Source organism: Sinohyriopsis cumingii, chromosome 8, assembly GCF_028554795.1.
Source record: "Sinohyriopsis cumingii isolate HCF-2022 chromosome 8, ASM2855479v2, whole genome shotgun sequence".
Classification (NCBI taxonomy): domain Eukaryota; kingdom Metazoa; phylum Mollusca; class Bivalvia; order Unionida; family Unionidae; genus Sinohyriopsis; species Sinohyriopsis cumingii.
The window spans coordinates 102,996,474-103,019,723 of record NC_142968.1 but is presented as its reverse complement, the minus strand read 5'-3'; the positions used below and the strand labels follow the sequence as shown (position 1 = coordinate 103,019,723).

Here is a 23,250-nt window from a genome sequence, read left to right as displayed (position 1 = left end):
ATCAGTTAGTGACAGCAATATTGAATCCAAGCATAGACTAAGTGTTTGAATAATGATGATAGCAGTTAAACCAGTATTGAGATTTCTTTGTAGTATTTACTTATAATTCTTGCAAAAGAAATACATTATATATTTTACAAGTGCTACATACTGCAGAGTGTTGTGCAACTGCTTTCCATGAAGACTTCTGATAGCCTGCTTTGAGAGAAAAGATGATAGGGTGGGGTTAGTAATGCGTGCTAACATGCTATCAGGGTGAACACTTATTCTTTCTCTCACTCTACTTACATATTCATATACAGTAGATGATTCCACAAATGTATTCTACTACAGTGTAAATATATAATGGCAAGACACCACATATTACAGATATAACATTTATGCTCACTATAGCACTGGCTACATAAGCATCAAGCAGCTTTTGATATCAGAATCAGCTCAAATTACATGACATTTGGGGTGCACTGCATCAGTATTGTATTTAAGAAATCCAATGAGAAAGGCTCAAATGCATAAAAGGTTGCCTTTGAAATTCAGTATCACAACTGTATGGTGGCGATGAGGTAATTGAAATTGTATTGTCAAATTAGTCTCTAATGGTTAGCACTTTGTCACAGAAAAAATTTGCAGACAGATCAAGAAGGTCAACTGCAGAGAAAATTGTTGGAAGTGGTGTACATTTGTTCTTTGACATAACCTTGTTAGGAATAGTGAAGAGCTCTTTGAACATCGGGTGATATTAATACTGAAGTAAGTTTGTTTCTCTGTGTGAACTAATGTTTGTGACATTACTCTTATGCCAAGAAAAAAACAAAAGAATGTTTCATATAGTACTTTCTTCTTTAAACATTATATATATTTAATGTGATTTTTTTTATTATTATTTTTTTACCAATGGAGGAAATAGGTGCTAGGATCAGCAGTGAGAAACAGAGATGGTTGGCAAACCTGAAACATATTTTGTTTGACTTTAGCAGCTTCCAGGCATGGGGTCAATTACAAGTGCTTTATTTATGTTGTAAAGCGCTTAGAGCTTCTAAAGATTAGGCACAATACAAAGTCCTCATTATTATTATTATTATTACAATTACGATTACAGGTTGTTTGCAGGATTCCCATGGGTCCTAGAATCGTTTTGAAAGTTTATAAAATAAATTTCACAGGCCTAAAAAAGTCATAAATTTCTGACAATGGAGTTTAAATTTTTTATAACTACTAATATCATTAAGCGCCAGGCACCGAAAAAAAACCTTGTTTTAAACACAAAACAGTTCTGATCGAGAAACAGTGACAATGTAACTTATTGTGGTTCTGGAGTTTTGTGAAATAGCCCTGGAAAAGTCAGAGAACGTGTTTTTGTTAAGCGTGCAGGAACCCTGTTTGGCACATATGATTTCAATTACATTTTATTTGGAAACCATGATTACAATTACAGGGAGGTGATTACAATTACGAGTATGATTGCTTTGTATTTGCTGAAGCCAAATTAAGTACATTTATTTGATGTCTGCTTCACTGCTGACATAAACCTGATGAAAGATTTGCTATTTGAACATGAATTTTTGAATTAACAAATGGTCATCTAAAATTATAAGATTCTGAATATATTAGAAAAATTAGCTTGTATATTGGACACCCAAAATTACCTATTCCTGATTGTAATAGTCAGCATCCATGGTCTTTTGTTAATGGAAACTTTTGATATTCTTACAATTATTAAGAATTTAATTAGTTATTTTTTGTTGTAATCATTTGTAATCATAATTACACTATGCAATTACTGCCAATGAAGGACAATAATTATAGTTATGATTATTGAACTTCTGAAATCAGTGATTATGACTATGATGACAGCTCACACTGTAATAGATTACAATCGATTACGATTTCAATCATAACTGACCCAGTGCCTTCATAGATTTACTTATAAATAGTAATACTGCATGAAAGCCAGAGCCTCTCAGCTTTAACGGTATTCTTTTAGCAGTGTGAAGCTGTTCCCTAACACTTCTATACGGGGAGGCCGAGTGGTCTAAAGCGCGCTCCATTACGGATCACTGCCATCTCACCTCTGTCTGCGTGGGTTCGAGTCTAGGATTAGGCCAATGTGGGTATGTGAGAAAGCTTGTCAGTAGCTTCTTATGGGTTGGTGGTTCTTCCCGGGGTTTTACCGGGTTCTTCCGCCACCATTAATACAGGCCGCCATGCATAGCCTATCGTGTGCTGAAATATGGCATTAACCCCACAACAACAACAACAACAAGTAAAATTGTGATGTTTTATGAAAGTGGGGCTAACTTAGGATTGTCAAAACTGTTAGGAGAGCATATCAGAGAACTATGGCTGTTTCCAGTACCTAACTGAATCATTCTTCCTTGGATGATGTGATAAGAGCCACTTTCTGGAAGTCTCATACTACCTTGAAGAAGATTTTATCTTCAAGCTTTGATACAACAGAGTGATGCAACATTTTTTGTTTGGCCCAATTGTAACTGAACAAGTCAAAGCTCAACATTCTGCCAGATTACAGTAGTGAATACTCCTATGGAAAGGGTAGGTGGAATATTTTTAATACCAGCTTCTGAGGATACAAGTCTCCCTTCTAACTGAAAAATTCAGCAATGCAATGGTGGCAAGAAATGTGTGGGAGATGGGGGAGAATAAATTTAATTGTAATGATGTAATACTTACCTGTCAATATTGCATAGATTCTCTAATAAAAATGCCTTGTTCTCTGGGTCCAAATAATGAGGATATTAAACATGTTGTGGGCTGTAGCACACAGATCAGAATGGGACATAGTTTTTTTTCTCAGTTCTTTAAGGAATCATGTATTTTGGATATGGGATTTAGCATCCCTGAATGGTATGCAACACAGTAGTTAATTTATATCCTCCCCCCCACATCCAAAATAGACATTGGTAACTGGGCCAGAATTTGGTTCAAAAATGGGCTTGGAAAAATTTAACAAGCTTCCAGAGTCATTAGCTACAAAGCTGGTACCATCCCTTTGGAAACCATTGGACAGAAAAACTTCGTCAAGTGGTGTTGCCATTATGTTGACCACTTTTTACATGCCTGGCAGAGCATATTAGTTTATGATTTGTGTACATGCATCTGTTATCCTTTTTGTTTCTGCACAACGTAACATCTCTTGTGGCCGAGTGGTTAGAGCGTCTGCCTAGGATGTGGTAGGTCCTGGGTTCGATCCAAGTCATACCAAAGATTTGGTTCAGAGGAAAAACCCTCTTGTTTTAGGTTAAGAAATCAAGGTCATTGATCTTAAAGAAAATAGTTTACACACTATAACATTTGTTCTAAATAACATTTCTGGATCAATCTTAGTGGAAGGCTTGCACATGGGGTAAGGAAGAAGCCTATCGACATTGTGGTCAAAGGTCAATATCACTGATTTAAAAGAAGAATTTTTTGTATAATAATTTATACTTCATATCTTGATGAGGACTTTTAGAGATTTTGCTCCTGAAGTATAGAAGATGCCTTTTGATTTTGGGTCAAATCATCGAAGTTCAATGCCTTTGTTAATGAAAGAAAATGTGTTTTGCAGAATAAATTTTATTCTAGACAATGTTCCTTGACCAAGCTTTGTGGATGTTTTGTATTTAGGGTTATACCGGAATCTAGATTCTGAGATCTAAAAGTCAAAGCTTATGGCCATGGTAAATATAATAAAAATAAGTGATGGTTTTTACATATTAAGTTTATTTTAAGACTTCCCTAACCCACATTGGTCAGTAATCTCTCAAGTCAACCATACCTTACTAGAGCATACATGGAGGACTATTAAACATGGGGTGAGTGCATAATGTGATGTTCTTAGTGCTCTTGCTTGTCATTATTAATTCTTATTTTTCTCTTTATTCATTCAGCAATATGCTGAACTTACTTTGCTACTGAAAGGCTATTTCACATTATGCCTGACAAGAAGAGCTAAAGCATAGTCTGTACTAAATCATCATTAAGGTACTTTTCTTTCAGATCCAGGATGCCACCAAAGAAGCCATCTCGTGCAATTGTTATATCCCCAGCTGACTATTATTTGCCATGTGAGTGGAACCAGTGTCAGGAAGTCCATGTGGACATGGACAATTTCCTAGCTCACATCACACAACACATTGTTGACTATCTCTCTGAGAAGAACCAGTTAGATGAAGAGGAAGGTACAGGAAAGCTTGAATACTATATTCTATGCTTATGAAGCAAACCCCACCTATACCATGAAATTTTATAAAAGGTGTAGCCTTTTAGGAGGCAGGGCTGAAGAGGGTCAAGTCACTTTTTCAAGATGCTGGTCCAGTGAGATAGGTGGTTTAAGCAGGCCTAGTATTATGTACAATGTAATACGAGTAAAATGTAAGTAGGATAAGTCATGTGCCCAACAGGACAAGTTGACAGCTGATAATTTGGCAAGTCTTGTGATAATTTTCTGTCATGCAAGGTGACAGCAGAGTGGGATGGCACAGTAGTCTAGCTAGGTATATGCATGGCTGTGGTAAGGAGCAGACCTGAGGATGCCAGTTTGCCATAGTATTTTTTTCTGAGTGGGGTGCCATTTCATCAGCACTTACATACATGATAACATGGACAAAATACCATGTTTTACATTTCTTGAATATCCCCCAACCCATGCTACATGGGAATAGTGTACATCATTCAAACTGCATAGCTACAATGTACCTTTCTAATAAATGAGTGCATGTACAAGTTAATCCTCAAGAAATTTATATTCTTTTATGTGTCAGGCATACTGACAGTGTTCTTTTGCAATAAATTTAATTTATTTGCTGTTTCAGTGGCTCACTTGTAACCATTATTGACAGACGTAATAAAACACTAAAAGAGGTTGGAAATGAATGCTGTACAATTTATACCATACATGTATTAGTTCATGGGTCACTATGCTAGAAAGTGTTCCTCTACAGCTTCAAGCGTAAACTTAGAAAATAACATTGTTTTTCAGAGAGTAACACAAAATTTTAATGCACACAACACAAACATATTGAGGGGCCCCAAGTGGCCAAGTGGTCTAAAGTGCTCACCGTAACAGATCACTGCCATCTCACCACATCTCATTTCACCCCACAACAACAACAACAACAAACATATTGACAGCTGGGCTCTATAAATGGCCAATTATGTCATGAACGGAGTGATTTTACTGAAAAGAAATTTATTTTTATGTCACTTTCTTGCAAATCTATCACCAGGCACTAGCTAATCCATGACATTGTTACTTTTGAGGTCAGCTGCTACATCTGTTTCAGTAGTTTCCTGCCTTTAGTCAACTATTATCTGATTGGACAGTTCCTAGGAGTTAATGGTCAATGTTGTACTTTTGAAAATAAACATTAACTGAAGAATGAAAATGTTGTCACAGAACCAAACACTAAAGCTGTTAAGATATTAGTTTGTAAAAAATGAATTTAAACTGAAAATACATAAAGTTAGACAGCATACTTTCACTCACAAAAAACAAGCTTTTTTCTGTGATCCTTGCCTTTCATTGCAATATCTCAATTAAAGACGTAATGGAATCAGTGGTTAGCATGCCCACTTTCTATTTGAATGGCAAGATACAAACTTGAATCTTCTTGGTCACTTATTTGCTGCCCAGACTATGCCACTCCTGACGCAACCACATTTTTGGGTAAAATCTTTCAACTTTGCAGTATTTGTCAGAGAAAACCTTTCCTTGTAATTTGTCAATGACAGGAACCTAAAGGGTAGTTTCATGAACATCTATATACTTATATTCAGTTGTGTCAGCTATTGTTAGAGAGTCTCACCGTTAAAAGTAGAGAGTTCTTTTGACCCCACATAATACATTCACGTAGAGGTTGGATGCTCAGCGTTTCTTCCTCATACCTATTCTCCTACTGTTAATGTGATTCTGCAATGGATTTGAGGGAAAAAGAAAATATTATAGTAAATTATGTTTCTTTGAAAATACTTACCGAGTCTTATTACTCTAAATCGTCCCAACCCTCCCCTCAATGTAAGCATCCTGTTTCATGCTTTGCACCAACTAATACTGATGATACCCAGTATTATCCCTAGTTGGGTAAGGGCAGGTAATCTGTAAGAGTTACCTCCCTTTGTTTATACACCTTATGGCCAGAGTGGCTTTCTAGAGGTAATTCCTCTAACATTAATGTGAAAGGGTACAAAGAGTACTTGTAATTTCTGTTTTTAGAATGACTATACCTGTCCATTTTACATTTTAAATGCCATTTGTAAAAATCTATATGTAACTTGTATTGTTCAAATTGTCCTACTTAAAATAAGTTACTATGGCCACCAAAAATATGCTTCCTATTAAACTGCTTTTAAAATTAGAAATATGCTTCCTATTAAACTGCTTTTAAAATTAGGTAAGTAGGTAGGGGTTGTATTTTTTGTGTGTCTGGTTGGTTCTTTTTATAAATATATATATATATATATATATATATATATATATATATATATATATATATATATATATATATATATATATATATATAATATGCTAAACGCTTAAAGTTGGGATAGACTAACTCAATTAGATTAACAAATCAATTTTGGGAAATTGTTTTGAAATTTCTTTTACCAGGGGTTGGTGGGGTGGAGTGGAGTGCTTGGGTTTGCAATGAAATTGGACAGTCGGCTGACAGAAAATGCTCATATTTGTTATGGGCCTTATGTTTGATGTCATATCTTAGTGCTTAACAATGGCACAGGGCACCTGAACTTATAACAGTACACCTATTATAAAGAAGTGTATTTAATTTTCAAATCTAACTTCCCAGTTAAGGCATGTACACTTGCTGCTCGCCCTTAAATCTGTTTATTTTTATATACAGTTTAAAATGTTTAAGAAATGGTTCATGTCACCTTGGGACTTCATATTATTCAGATCTCTCATTCACTGAAGTGAAATGCAATAATGGGTTTTAATGTGTTGGCAGTTGCTGGACAGAAATCAATTTGACACAGAAAGATTTTTAGGATGAAAGAGCGTCTAATTAACAGTTTGGCTTACAACCTACAGTTTAGAATCAACCAGGTACTTGTAATTGGCTGACTTCAGAGAGCCATAGTGAAACAACAATTTTATTGCAGTCTTGATAAATAAATCATTAAGCCTCTGTGAATTCTTCTTCATGTTTATAGAAGTCACATATATGGACCATAGTTGAATATTGTTAACATCCGTTCGGGTTTAGATTTTTTTTAATTCTTTTTTTTTAAATCTTGTTTTTGGGGTTTTTTTTAAAGAGTTTTTGTAGAGTCTTGTTTATCAAAGCAGTACAAAGTTTGGAGCTAGAATTTTCCGAGTAGTTGCAAAGTTTTGCCAAGAAATTAATGACATAATTGATTGCATTGTATAATGGAAAGGGCTGCAATATGGATCTGGCCTCTGTTAAACTTTATACATTATTGATTACTGACTGGTACTTTCTTTCATATTGATTCTTTCTTTCTGTAAAATGTTTTCTTTTACTAAATTCGGTTTAATTTATTGCTAAACTATGTATTTATGCATGTATGATTTTTCTATGTTAAGAAATGTAATCCATTAAATCGTTTATACATGTACAACCTTGAAAATATATAAGATTAGCAGACATCCTATATAATATGTAGTAAGAGGGGACTGATGGAGATTTTAGCTGTGGTAGCTCAATGACAGGGTGATAGACTTATAAGCAAAAGGTACAGATTTTTAACCTACTATCATATCAGCTGGGTTGGCCATTTTGATGTGTACCTCGGCAAGGCATTTTAGTCCCATTGCTTCAGGACTAAATAATCTACTTATGTTGATGTGCCGTAAAACACCAGTCTCTGATAATCTAGTTAACTTCACCCACATAAATACTAGTTTTCTTACATCAGGAGAGTATTTGTAGAACTTCCTAGAAGTTGTTGTTGTTGTAGGGTTTAACGCCATTTTTCAGCACACGATAGGCTATACATGGCGGCCAGTATTAATGGTGGAGGAAGAACCCGGGAAAGAACCACCGACCCACGAGAAGCTACTGGCAAGCTTTCTAAGTTTCTCACATACTCACATTGGATGAATCTGAGAATCGAACCCATGAAGACAGAGGTGAGATGGCAATGATCCATAACGGAGAGCGCTTTAGACCATTCAGCCACTTGGAGCCCCCAATCCTAGAAGTAAATTAACGAAATGTGATATTTAGAAATTGAATTGTTATAACAAGAAAGCAGGGTATGTAAAAAGGTGTTTTGGTACGTAAAAAAAATTATATTTAATACAAATTTACATTTTGAAAGTGTACATTACTATGTGAAATTAATTTACGATGGGTAATGAGAAGTGAAGAACTACAAGTCAAATAAAATCAGTTTAATGTGATTTATAACTGTACCTGTGTTATATCGGGAACAATGGTGTTAACAATAAGCTTAATGGGATCCACAACCGTACCTGTGTTATATCAGGAACAGTGGTGTTAACAATAAGCTTAATGGGATCCACAACCGTACCTGTGTTATATCAGGAATAGTGGTATTAATTAACACTCATTCTAATGGGATCCACAACTGTACCTGTGTTACATGTATATCAGGAACAGTGATATTAATTAACACTCAGTTCAATGGGATCCACAGCTTTACCTGTATTGTATCAGGAAATGTTATAATGATATGCCTTATAACAATGGACCACTTGAAATTCATGTCTTTTTATTAATGTACAGAATACATTTGCGAGTGGCGTGAATGTGGTTCAGCAGTGGAGGGACAGGGATCAGGATATCAACGTCATGTCTATTTCCATGCCTTTCATGTCAAGATCAAGTGTATAGGCAGGTTATTGATAGAGAAAACCAATGGCAACGGTTGTCAATTGGATGCTCAGGGTAGAAACTTGGTCCCAGAACTTCCTGAAAGATTACAGTGTGGTTGGCAACTCTGTGAGGTAAATATACCTGGGTGAGGATGGATATATTTTAATCCCCCCTCCCCCCGTGACATATTAAGTTATTGATATGATCCTATATAAGTCGTCAAACACAGACATAGAAATACAGTCAAACATTGCTATAACGCAATATTTGGGGTATACAAAATTGGATAGCATTAATATCGGGGTTGCGTTAATGTTGGGTTTTACAGTATTTTATTTTTTCAGAGAACAGCTCATTGGCACATATACGTGAATTCATGTCTAATGTATATGATGAATAGGGTATCAGCATCGTTTACCATCATGCCATCATGGCATGCAGTTCATCTATAATGCATGTAATTCCATTGAAAAATTGCACAAAGATTTACAGTATTGAAGACAAAATGTCCGAGATCATTGTGTCTGAATTCAATGTCTAATATACAGCATGAACAGAGTATCAACACCGTTTACTTGCCATCTGATATCGTACCATCGGGGCTTGCAATTAATCTGTAATATATTTAATTCCATTGCAAAAATTGCATGCATATTTAAACTATTCATTAATTTTGTCACAGATCATTATGTGTCTGAATTCAATGGGAATAATTAGCAGCACAATCAGGTTAAGACAGAGGAAGCACGTGTACGGTTCATTACGTTCCAGGGTGTATGAACGGTGTCCGCAGATTTCATGCTGGTAAAATTTCTCATATGCGTTGTCATGTAAATTTGTCAATTGCAAATTTCCAATAATTAACGCTTGTACGCCTATTTGTTTGAACGACTGCAGCAAGAATAATTAACAATCAACACATGCTTTCAACATGCATATAACTTTTACTTCAGATTTTGTGAATATCGAAAGAAACATGTGAAAACTATTATACTAGTCATTGCGCAAAGTGCAGAGAACAACTTGCATTTGTGAACTTGCTTTTCCATAATAGTAAAATAGTTTTATAAAAAAATAGGAAATTAATAACAAGTCCATAAACAAACACCATACCCATGTAAAACCCAATAACTCGGTGCAGTAGGCCTGCAATGGTTACGAGTTACTTTTATAAATTTTTATAAGCTGTACGCAAGTACAATTTCATACCCTTTCATTTTCCAGCTAATAAAGCGGACATTATTTACTTGTCAACGGATTGCGTCTAATAATGCCGCCAAGCCCAGCAAACATGTTGTCGGCTTTTGTTTTTTTTATGTTTATTAAGCTATGAGAATCTTTTATCAACCACCGCATTGTCTGCTGCTTGGTTGTGTATGCAGTTAAAGGACAAACATGTTGGCTATTGTTTGAGCAATGATTGTATACAGAATTAACTTAAGACAATCACAAAGAAGACTTACTGGCTTTACTCATGGATCAGTAATAAGTAACATTTCCAATAATGTTTATTTTGGCATAACACTTCAAGAACCAGGTGATATTGTTAAATTTCAGAACCTATGCCACGATCGTATTACATTAAAATTCATACGTGAACTCTTTTCCAAAATGATAATAAACATTTTGCACACTATTTCTTGTACTTTAAAAAAAAAATTCCCCAGTACAAGAAAAATACACATACATTTAAAATTTCAGGAACCTTGCCACGATTATATTAAATTCGAATTCATACGCGATCTCTTCCCCATAATGTTAATAAATTGTTATACACTATTTCATGTACTTTGAACAAAAAATATTTTGTCATGTGCAAATGAATACAGGAAATTTTGGGAGCCACGCCACGACCGTGTTATATCCGAATCTGTGTTGTAGCGGGGTGTGTTATAGCGTGGTTGCACTGTATATCAAATTTTGAGGTTCTTGATTATACTAAAGCTTTAAGTATTTAATGTGGACTTGTGTCAGCTTAGATATTTAATGTAGACTTGTGTTAGCTTAAATATTTAATGTGGACTTGTGTTAGCTTAAATATTTAATGTGGACTTGTGTTACTTAGATATTAATGTTAACTTGGGTCATCTTCTATATATTAATGTGGACATGGGTCATAAGTCTAAATTAACTCAGATATTGGTTGTTGTTGTAGTTGAACAATAAAGTTAAATGCTCACAGCCATTATGAATTTTATTTTGTCAATAACTTTTAAAAGACCTAATGGATTGAACCTAAATCAAACATGAGTCTTTCCATTAAATTATTAATCCTGGGTTTAAACCCCAGCTGAGTCATGCCAGTGACTTATAAAATTTTTACAAGCAGCTGCCTTGCTTAGCACTGAGCATTAAGAGGTTAGTGTTAGGACTGGTTGACCTGGTGTCAGAATAATGTGACTGGGTGGAACATCATGCTGCAAGTCTGTGGCATGAGGCCTCAATGCTAGACATTATTATGAACTGCCACACTGCAGACATTGTAGCTATATGACTGCAAAATTGTTAAAGTTACATTAAAAATCCAAATCACACACACATTAAGGTACAGATAGCTTGGTACACAATTTTACAAATTTATGACCCTGTCCGACAGAACTTTGCCCTTCATTTACATCATATTGCCAGTTTTATGTTGTATGAATATATTTTCTTGCTTGGTTTAAATTTTCTTCACCATCAGTATCTGAACTGTGTTTTAGAATCAGAGCAGATTCCGCCAATAATAAGTTTTAAAACAATGCATTTGTAATATTTTATGAATGATAACTGCTCAGGAAAACAGTCCCCTTTATATGCTGAATTTTTTTTATGACAGGCCCTGTATGAAAATGCTGAAATCTTTTATCGTCATGTGGAGAACCACGCTGACTGCTATCCAGAAGGAAACAATGTGAAGGATGGATGTGCCTGTCAGTGGGAGGGTAATGCTAAGCAGGCAGTTGTCTTATGCTTACAATTAAAAACACAGCTTTTGTTTTACTGCATGGACCCCAGGTGTCCGAGTGGTCTGAGGCACTTGCCTGCAAATCTATCACATTTCACCTCTATTTGTTTGGATTTGAAAGTTGCTTTGGACAATATGAAAATGTTAGTAAGCTTGCCTTTAGCTTCCTGGGGGTCAGTCATTCTTCTCTCAGTTTTCCTGCATTCTTACTCAGTGAAATGTATACTTGTTGCCATCAAAAGCCTAGCATGCATTGAAGAATGGCATTGTACCCAAAAACACCACACCAAACCTTATTTTCTGCAATCTTTCATATGTTAGAAAAGACAAGATTTTCTGTCAAGACGCACCATTGTGGGATTTGTTAAAATAGACACAATATCATTTAAACAAATTGATTCTTTGCACCAAAAATGGCAGTCTGGTAGAAACCCGTACAAAATTTTCCACATGGAATGGATATGGAATCCATATGTACTTTTACAGAAATATCCATATGGACATTTCTGTTCTATAGTTGAAGAACTCTTATGGATTTCAGTGTATCCATATGGAAATGTTCTGGACTCCGTACGTACTCCGTATGGAAAATCTCATGGAATATGCTAATTAGTCCATGAGGTCTGTAGGTTGTCCATATGGAATAAAATTAAAATTGCATATGGAATTTGGCAATAATCCATATGGAATTTGGCAATACTCCATATGGAATTTGTAAATGGTCCATATGGAATTTGGTAATAGTTCATCCCATACAAAATTTTCCAGGCATACTTAAGGCGGATTTCAGACAGTTTTTTTTTAAGTGCTTTCTGTCTAAACCATAAAAAATCTGCTTCAGATTTCTATTAAACTGCCTAATGATTCTTTGACTTTATTGGGAATCAATTATGAATATTCACCATAATTTATAAAATGGATCATAAATTTTATTTTGACAGACATTATCAAATAAGATTTAGGTTTTTCTTGTCCTCATTTTCTTCTCGCATACAAAGCCTAATCCATGATGGCATCACTTAAGTCTTTTTCATTTCACTGAAAAGTCTGGTGAGATTTCGCAAATATTTGACTAAAACTTTTGTGAGATTTCACTACAATTTTGATCATTATATAGTATTTTACCAAAGTTTCAGAAGTTTTTCATACATTTCAGATTAATAATGAATATGACTTAAACAGGATTTTATTAACCAAGGTGATATTAAGTTTGCATGATTTTTTTTAAAGATGTTGTAATTATATGACATCCAAGGCAAGAGATATGGGAGTTAATAATAATAATAAAAATAATAATAATAATGACTTTATTTAGAGAAGGTAACTTAATTACAGAACTAATCTACCTTGAGGCCTTCTATCTGTTATGTACAATATTTACAGAATATACATGATGTGAAGAATCTGGCTTGACACTAAATAATTAAGTGATTTTAAAAATATAAGTATCAAGCCTGGAATATATGCACAGGCATCTGTGAACACATAAACATATATAAAATATTAATCTGCATTGAAAAATTCAACTGAAAATAATGCAAAATTACAGAAAAGCACCCATTTGAGACATGAAAAGAAGAAATGCTAAAAGCCTGCCATGTCACATGTACTGCAACTTGATTTTTGATTAATGTACAAACTATGATGCTGTTGTGGTCTCTTGAATTAGTCCTTGTTCCATAAGCAGCCGTGACAAACGTTTATTGTGATATAAGTACTCTTATTTTACACTGAATTCCAACACACATAGAATATTTTGATAATATACACAATAATGCCTCACGATCGATATTGAACGATGGTTCTACTTGTGGGCCAAGAAAATTCCGCAAAGATATGACGATCTTTGATAGACATGGGTATTTTGCAAGAATTCCCACCAGTGATCTATCCATTGTCCTCCTTAAATTCATCCTGGAAGTTAATCAGTTTTGAGTTATATAACTTCGAAATCATCCTGGTTCAATTCCTTGTCCTATTTAGCACATTAGCCGCTACTGTAGAGCTGTTTATGGCACAAAAAGCAAAATGCTAGTACAGGCGTTCAGTTTTCATACACACTGACCAATTACGCTCCCATCAACTTTGATTCAAGTTATTCTCTTTGCCGCACATTTTTCAGATGGTTATACAAACTCGTATCCCGCTTGAATCGCCATGTTTAGCATTCCCATCAGTTTATGTTATGCAACGATTCATTGGGCAAGTACAAAATTTTGACCAATCAAAAAGCTCTTTACAACGATTATCCTTTAAATAATAAACGGAACAAATACTTATCAGAAAGCCCGTTGCAGAATGGGACTGAATAGAGCATTATTTTTAAAAAAGTTTCGGAGACGATATTAAAAAAAGGGTCCGTATCGAGGAAAATCAGATTCAGGTCAGGAAAAAAGCGAATTTCTAATTCAAAACAGAAAACAAGAAAACTTGTTTGAGGGCAGTTAAATCCAGTTTAAGTTTTAAAAAATACAACAACAACAATAACAAAATTTGATAAAGAAATATAATCCAGAAAGATGTGGAAAGAAGTTATTGTTCCCAAAATAAACAATACAATTACAGCTATCACAAACAGGGAAAATAAATGCTGCTGAAAATCAATCAAATTGTACAAGAAACAAAAATAAATTTTATTATATCTTATTTATATTTTTTTTACTAAAATGTCTGTGATATTACAATCACAACATATCACTATATTTTTAGAATTTTTGACAAACTCTCAGTGAAATTTCAATCACAAATTCCCACTGACATTTTCATAAATGTTGACAGTCAGTGAAATTTCAATCACAAAATTTCACTGATATTTTCAGAAATTTTGGTAAAATCTCCTAAAATACCATAATTTTAGTGCAAAATGACATTTGAGTGAATGTCAAGAAATGTTCATTGATTTTGCTGAAATTTAAGTCAAATTTTTACTAGGGTATGATTTTTGTAGAGCATATTTTAATAGGAAGCCAACAAAACTACTTTTCAGAATAAACATTAGAACAAGCCCAAAATCCACCTTGCCCCAAATTTTCTAAATCCAAAGATTCATCTATGCTTGTACTACCAGGTATTAATGTTTTGATCATGTTTACATTTTCCCTACTTTTTTGGTCATGTCTTTGTTTTTAAACATTGTGGAAATAAATTAAAGAAAACTGACATACATGTGTTTCTTCAAATTTATATGAGTATATATTCATCCTTCCACATCAGCTACACTGACATATACATGTACTCTAACTCCCACCAATATTTCTATTTTAATCAGATAGTTTAGGTTATTAATTCTTCAGAGTATTTTCCATGATGCTATAATACATGAGCCTGCTTTCCATAAGGAAAAGTGCTTATGGATTAAAGTTGCAACTTTATTCCATATGGAATTTTCACTTGCTGTAAAGTACTTATGGAACTGATATGGAATAAATTGATTGATTCCATAAGTTTTTCAGTCCATATCTCTTCCATACGGATTCCATAAGTATTTCATACGGAATCCATGAGAAATTTCTGTACGGGAAAAGGTGTGAATTTTTTTATGATTGTTCTGATACAGCTATGCTAAGCAACTATTAAATGTTTGAATTGCTGCATTATTGTTTTCACAAAAAGGAACAGAATCCATTGATTGATCTTTTCCAACACTGGTCGTTGTACTTTGCCCATTTGTTTTTATACCCGTCTGTACTATGCCCATCTCTCCTAATCTCCTATATGGTGAAATCAACAATCATCAGGAAAAAACCCATAATGAACTCTGTATATCCCATAATATTTCTTGTTAAAAGTAAGTATGGCATGCCTGCTACTAAATTGTAATATCCTGTGAAATATTTTAGGCATAATCAGTAGAACAAACAACATAGACCCTGATTGGCAAGCACATTATGTGAGGACAGCTCAGAGTCTGTATTGTTTTGTAATTGAACTAATAAGCAAGTATGTATAATAATGACATTATAATTGAAATTTATGAACATTTGAAGTTTTACTGCCATCCAGGGACCCTAGAATTAGGAGACAACAATGATGACCTTCATGAAGATGTTTAGTTTACCAAAACATAAATAAGAAGTTTAGTGAAGTTCCATGTGGTCATTTTGTTTGGGGTTTTAGTTAGTTTGTTTGGGTGTTTTTGACAGGGTGTTACAGTATGCCCAAACGTTATGCTAAAATGTGGGAATAACGACAGAAAAGATGTCAACAACTTTACCTGAAAACCTGCACTCTGAATTATTATCCCTCTACTCTAATACTTTTGCCCTCTCGGATTCATGGGAAAATGATATTTTAAATGATACAAATTTTCCTTTTAGGAAAACATGCTTTCACTGGTTCTGATAAATAGTACACATGCTGTAAGTTTTCCTTTTCATTATCAATACCAGTCTATACACTTAAAGCACGTGTACAAATGGCAAGCATTGAAACACCACTGAGAAAGAAAAAATGGATTTACATCTCAGTCAACAATATTTAGTTAGCATCATGCATTTTGAGAAGTCTCTGCAGGTCACATCAATCAAGCACATGGAGTAAACTCAAATCTATCAAGACACACCTAGACTAAAGAAAACAAAAACGAGAAATTTTTTGAGGCATGTAAAGAGACACCAGAAATTCAGAATTACACATTCATCACTGTGAGTTATAGAAGTCAACTTGACAGAGTTTCTTGTTGAAATAGGCCACCTGTGTCATTAGTAAACATGGCCGTGAAGATCTTTCGGAACATGTTCTTGATTTTGGTTGTTGTTGTTGTAGGGTTTAACGCCATTTTTCAGCACACGATATGCTATACATGGCGGCCAGCATTAATGGTGGAGGAAGAACCCGGGAAAACCCCCAAAAGAACCACCGACACATGAGAAGCTATTGGCAAGCTTTCTCAGATATCCACATTGGCTGAATCCAAGACTTGAACCCATGAAGACAGGTGAGATGGCAGTGATCCGTAATGGAGAGCGCTTTAGACCACTCGGCCACTCGGAGCCCCCTCGAATTTGGCATAACCAAAAAATATGGATGAGGCTGGACCAAGAGAATTAGAGCGATTCAGTTTTATATATTATGGAGATTGTGACCTTAGAACTTCATCTTCTGTGCCAGTAATGACAGAACAATAATTTTACATTACTTTTATTCTTTTTCCACATGAGTTATATTAAACATAAAATGATTCTCTATAAATTCGGGACAAATTTATTCCTATGAATTTAAACACCATATGTCAGATGGTTTGTTTACATAACATCATTTTCGAAATAGGCTCTGCCTTGTACTACAAAGATGATAATATAGAACCATTCCTGATTTTGGAGGGTCAGCAGAGGACACATCCCTCAACATCCCCCCAACACCATTTTTCCTTCCAGTTGTTGGCAGCATTGCAGCAATTTTTTTGTGACCATGTGGTAGAGTGTCCGACTCCATAATCCTAAGGTGAAAGTTTCTACATCTGCCTTGGCCAGCCCAGGTCATCTGCTTTAGTGTGGCCTTGGAAAAGGCACTTATTATATATATATATATATATATATATATATATATATATATATATATATATATATATATATATATATATATATATATATATATGAGAGAGAGAGGACTCTGTTACCTAATAATGGAACTTGCAGAAATGCATTTGAATTTAACTTTTAATGAAATGTTGTTTTTTTTCTTCGTAGTTTTAAAAAAGATTCCTGTAAGGGAACTAAAAAAATAAACACAAAAAGATATTGTATAAAGATTTAATGAGAGGGGTATCCAGAAGGGAAAAGAAAAAGGCAAGATTTCAGAGTACAGCCCCTTGGTGTACCAAATAATTGAAAAATCTGTGCTTTTACAGAGAACATTTTGGAGTGCAATCCCTTGGTGTACCAAATAATTGAAATATCTGTGTTTTTACAGAGAACATTTAAGAGTGCAATCCCTTGGTGTACCAAATAACTGAAATGGCTGTACTACTTTAGGGAATATTTCAGAATGGTGTAGCAAATGATTGAAATGTCAAAACATATATAGGGATCATTTTGGCTGCTGCTTGGGGAAATTCAAATGCAGCTTGGCTAAAGATTGTTCAATTTGTACATAGATTTATTTACATGCATGAATTGTCAGAAGACTCGATGGAAATTTACAAATGAAAAAGGAAGATTTAAATTGACAAATTAGCCAGAAAAATTAGATGGTAAGCTGACAGAGAGGCAAAATGTTTAGTGCATGTTTTGAAAAATACAAACTGTCAATCTTAAATTATAGAGAAAAAGTTATTTGTTTGCTTCATTGGCTCTTTTAACACATTATTGTTATCATGCAGAGGAAATTGGACCTAAGTGTCTTTCCCAAGGACACACCAAGGCAGTCTGCCTAGACTGGCCTGGGTGAGTATTGAACCCACAACCTTAAAAAAAATTAAATTAAAAATTTCCTTGCAATTTTCTGTTTAGAACAGGCAGATGCTTCCACTCTGAGAGTTGATGTATTGTATGTGTACAGGCATACAGAATCCTAACATATGACTGGTTCATTCGAAATTGAGGCTAACATGCCAGTCTTTAACCACCATATTGAATTGCTCAAAGCAGTTGCCACTATCACTGTCTCTCATCTTCGGAATATTCATCTTCTCGTCCTGTCAAAAAGGAGAACAGAAGATTCTAAATTTTCTCCAGCAAAAAGAAAAGAGAACTGGAAGGACAATTGTGCTGGCTTGGTTAGATTTGTGAAACCATCTAGTAAAGGAGAAGACCTTGCATTTTCAAATTGTGTCATTGTGATTTCACTATTAGGCATGGCAGTGTCAATGACATAAAACTGCATGAAAAAGCTAAACTTCAGCTTGCTACTTCATCATCAAGAACTCAGCCTGAACATATGACATTAACAAATTCCAGAGCGAACCTTGTTGTTATTTGATCAAAGTATTGGTTTACTAAATTTCTTTTAGAGTTTAACCTTCTTCTCAGATACTAGTGTTGTTGGCAATTTTTTCACACACTTTATCCAGACAGTAAAATGGATTACTCATGTGCAAAAAGGAAATCATCGCTATAAAATGGTACATTGGAATCGATGACAATTGAAAGAAAAAAACATGGTGTGGGAAAGGTTCCTTTTAACAGCCTGTGTATGAGTGTGTGTTTCATTCATGCACCCTCTGAATGGGCACCCTGTTCCAATTGGTGCAACACATGCATCTATGACATTAAATAAAGAAGTTAACTGTCCTACTTTGTTGATGATTGTAAATAGTTACATATTCATTAAAGTTTTTAAAATCAGTATATGTTCCTGAAAGTCAGTATTTTTGTCATAAACAGTTGGTATTTTTGTAATCTGGGTTCATGTGGATTATGAGTCCAACACTCTACCAACTGAGCTAACATGACCTCCTAGACAAAGTATTCATATTTTTGATAAACTGGGAATTCTAAAGTTTTGAAACAAATGTTAATAATCCAAAATATGCATTATAAAAGCAACAGACCTGTAAAGTTATTATTTTTGAAATAATATGGAGCCTGTATAATCGTAGCATCTGGCACTAATTTGTGATAACTGAATGCATGTGAATCTTATTATATTACAAGTTACCTCATGTCAGCAGTTGTAGAGTTATTTCCCTTTGTATATTTTTTAATCCATTAGAAAATCTGACCACTTTAATTGTACCACATTTTGTTCTGCTCATTTTTTTATCTTATTTTTTGCCTGATTGATTCAAGCACTTTTTGTTTTAAAAATAATACCTTTAATAAGGTACTTGTGAAATATAATGGTACCAGGGTTAAGTAGAGTGGTACTGATGTAATTTTCAAGTAAAATGGTACTGAGGTAATTCTGAAGTAGAATATCACAAACGTAGTTTCGAAGTAGAATGGTTATAAGGTAAATTTAAAGTAGAATGGTACTGATGTAATTTTCAAGTAAAATGGTACTGAGGTAATTCTGAAGTAGAATATCACAAACGTAGTTTCGAAGTAGAATGGTTATAAGGTAAATTTAAAGTAGAATGGTACTGGTGTAATTTTGATGCAACATAATATGAAGGTAATTTTGAAATAGAATGGTACTAAGTTCATTTTGAAGTAGAATATTACAAAGGTAATTTAGAAGCAGAATATACTTAATAGAATCTCAATATACTTAATATTGGGGAAAACAAATCAGAAATGTTTAACAAAGCTGTTCTGTGATTTGTGGATGCATTTTTTCAAAGCCAATTTTTTTAATTTACAGTGAGTTAATTACCTGCACAATAACTTTGTAATTTCTGTTTGTAACATTGTTTTTGAGCAAGATGTTGGAGGAATGTATGTCAGAACTTATCTTTACTTTGCCTGCTTTCAACAAAACATCCTTAATTAAACAGAAACAGCATTATCCCCAGACAACTGTTCATGGTTTATTTCCCATCTGGGTACTTGGAATGAGATAAAATCTCTTCTGAAGGCACATGGTCTTTGAGACATGGCATTCATATGCAATCCATTGGATATTTATGGTAATATTTGCATCACAATCAAATATAAAAGTAAATGATACAGAGTTGATATCCTAAATACTATTACCATATGCCTTGTATTATTCCTGTAGAAATTTAAGATAGGGTTGCCCAAAAGGAGGGTAGTGTGCTCCACAGAGGACAAGACACTGTGCCATCCTAAAACAAGCTTGGAACAACATTGAAAGATACATTACTCCACATTAAAATGCTGTTCATGGGAGTAATAGAATATACCATCTTTTAGTGAGGCATCTTATAATGAAGTACATAATACATGTAATTCTTGTACAGAATAATGAAATGGGTTCCGTGTTCATTCCTGTCTTATAACAGGGGCTGTTGTAATAAATGGCCTTATAGTGAAACAATGTTATAATTAAGCACATAAAAAATGTAATTCTTGTACAGAATAATGAAATGGGGTCCGTGTTCATTCCTGTCTTATAACAGGGACTGTTGTAATAAATGGTCTTATAGTGAGACTATGTTATAATTAAGCACATAAAACATGTAATTCTTGTACAGAATAATGAAATGGGATCCGTGTTCATTCCTGTCTTATAACAGGGGCTGTTGTAATAAATGGCCTTATTAAGCACATAAAACTTGTAATTCTTGTACAGAATAATGAAATGGGATCCGTGTTCATTCCTGTCTTATAACAGGGGCTGTTGTAATAAATGGCCTTATAGTGAAACTATGTTATAATTAAGCACAGAAAAAATGTAATTCTTGTACAGAATAATGAAATGGGATCCGTATTCATTCCTGTCTTATAACAGGGACTGTATTGTAATAAAGGGCCTTATAGTGAGACTGTTATAGTTAAGCACATAAAACATGTAATTCTTGTACAGAATAATGAAATGGGATCCATGTACATTCCTGCCTTATAACAGGGACTGTCGTAATAAATGGTCTTATAGAGAGTGAGTGCTGTATTTATCATCAGTGCATTGGAGCTTATATGAAGATATACTACTTTTTATTAGTACATTAAAAACTTTTTAATTCAGATACTTTTTGTACCACCCATATTGTTTAGACGAATAACGGATCTAGAAAAAAATTTATTTCAAAGAATAGCGGCATGAGTATATTCACACTAGTTATCATTCTGACCTGAAAAATTAAGATTGTTTTCTGCATTAACAAGGCTTGACATCAGTTATCTCTGTATGAAGAGATTTTGTTGTTAATTTTTCAGGCTGTGAAACCAAGGTAAAAAGTAAACACAAGCTGAAAGAACATCTACGAAGTCACACTCAGGAAAAAGTTGTGGCCTGTCCGACATGTGGTGGGCTCTTCTCCAACAGAACCAAGTTCTTTGATCACCTCCGCAGGCAGGAGGATATGCAAAGTAAGAGAATTTACTTTGAATTTACATGGGTAAAGCATATGCCAGCTGTGAACAGATATGCTGTTGCAGAGCTAACCCATAGATCAGAAAAAATTAACATGAAACCGTAGTCAAATTCAGTTTTTTTGGCAAACAGTTGTGATTGGAGTTTTCAATTTCCATGTTTTGGTATTTTTTCTTCTTCAGTATTTCTGATTTTCTTTGATGCCTCTGTATATTCTAGTTGCAGATCTGGGGAACTAGTTCACCATTTAGAATGTACCTTAGTCAGTGCCCACACAACACCATTTAGAATGTACCTTAGTCAGTGCCCACGCAACACCAGTATGAATGTACCTTAGTCAGGGCCCACACGACACCATTTAGAATGTACCTTAGTCAGTGCCCACGCAACACCAGTATGAATGTACCTTACTCAGTGCCCACACAACACCATTTAGAATGTACCTTAGTCAGTGCCCACACAATACCATTTAGAATGTACCTTTGTCAGTGCCCACACAACACCATTTAGAATGTACCTTAGTGCCCACACAACACCATTTAGAATGTACCTTAGTCAGTGCCCACACAACACCATTTAGAATGTACCTTAGTCAGTGCCCACGCAACATCATTTAGAATGTACCTTAGTCAGTGCCCACACAACATCATTTAGAAGGTACCTTAGTCAGTGCCCACGCAACACCATTTAGAATGTACCTTAGTCAGTGCCCACGCAACACCAGTATGAAAGTACCTTAGTCAGTGCCCATGCAACACCAGTATGAAAGTACCTTAGTCAGTGCCCACGCAACACCAGTATGAAAGTCAAGCCCTGCTTATACAATATGACATCTGATGAGTTGATTTACTACCAGATAGTCACTGTTCTTGGTTTTCATTTGAAGATATTTAGTGTGTGGTACACAGTGTTTTGTATATTTTTGAAAATGGCAGCTCAATGGGGAAGTCATATTTTACACGGTATAGTGTTTGTTTTATGTGGCTATGTGTGAAGTATGATGCAAGCCCCAATGGTGTGGAAGGATATAGTAGATAAGAAATCCAATATTGTAATGAAAATAGATTATCAAATCAGAAGTCCTTGTGGGGGGAATTATGCTTTCTACGAGCTTTAGAATAGAATTTATATTTGTTTTAATCTGATTTATTGCAATGGTGAGTATACGATTGTACTGGGCAGCTTCGATGGCCTAGTGGTTAGAGCATCTGCCTCGGATGTGGGAGGTCGTGGGTTGGATCCCTGGCTGAGTCATACCAAAGACTTACAAAAATGGTACTAACAGCTGCCTTGCTTGGTGCTCAGCGTTAAGAGGTTTGTGTTAGGACTGGTCGGTCTGGTGTCAGGATAATGTGTCTGGGTGGGACATCATGCTACATGTCTGTGGCATAATGCCTCAGTGCTAGACATCACTATAAACTGTCACACTGCAGACATCGTAGCGATATGACTGAACAAACGTTAAATCTACTTTAAAAATCCAAATCACAGACACACACATGATTGTACTGAAGAAAAACATTGTTAACATATCTTTTTTTTACCTTGCACTCCCATAATTCAGTAGATAGCATACTGTTTCTACTTAAGAAAATCAAGTGAGCATTAAGT

General features: G+C 34.7%; 1 protein-coding gene across 3 annotated transcripts in view; it reads left to right on the top strand.

Annotated features, from left to right (window-relative positions):
* LOC149794267 (histone H4 transcription factor-like) overlaps window positions 1-23,250 on the top strand; it is a 160,951-nt gene that overhangs the window by 4,435 nt on the left and 133,266 nt on the right. For all 3 annotated transcript variants that reach the window (XM_089968411.1, XM_089968409.1, XM_089968410.1), the window contains exons 2-5: window positions 4,000-4,181; window positions 8,730-8,950; window positions 11,638-11,743; window positions 21,483-21,635. In XM_089968411.1, the coding sequence (XP_089824537.1) occupies window positions 4,007-4,181; window positions 8,730-8,950; window positions 11,638-11,743; window positions 21,483-21,635 (655 nt within the window). In that variant the 5' untranslated portion in view covers window positions 4,000-4,006. The remainder of the gene's footprint in view (window positions 1-3,999; window positions 4,182-8,729; window positions 8,951-11,637; window positions 11,744-21,482; window positions 21,636-23,250) is intronic.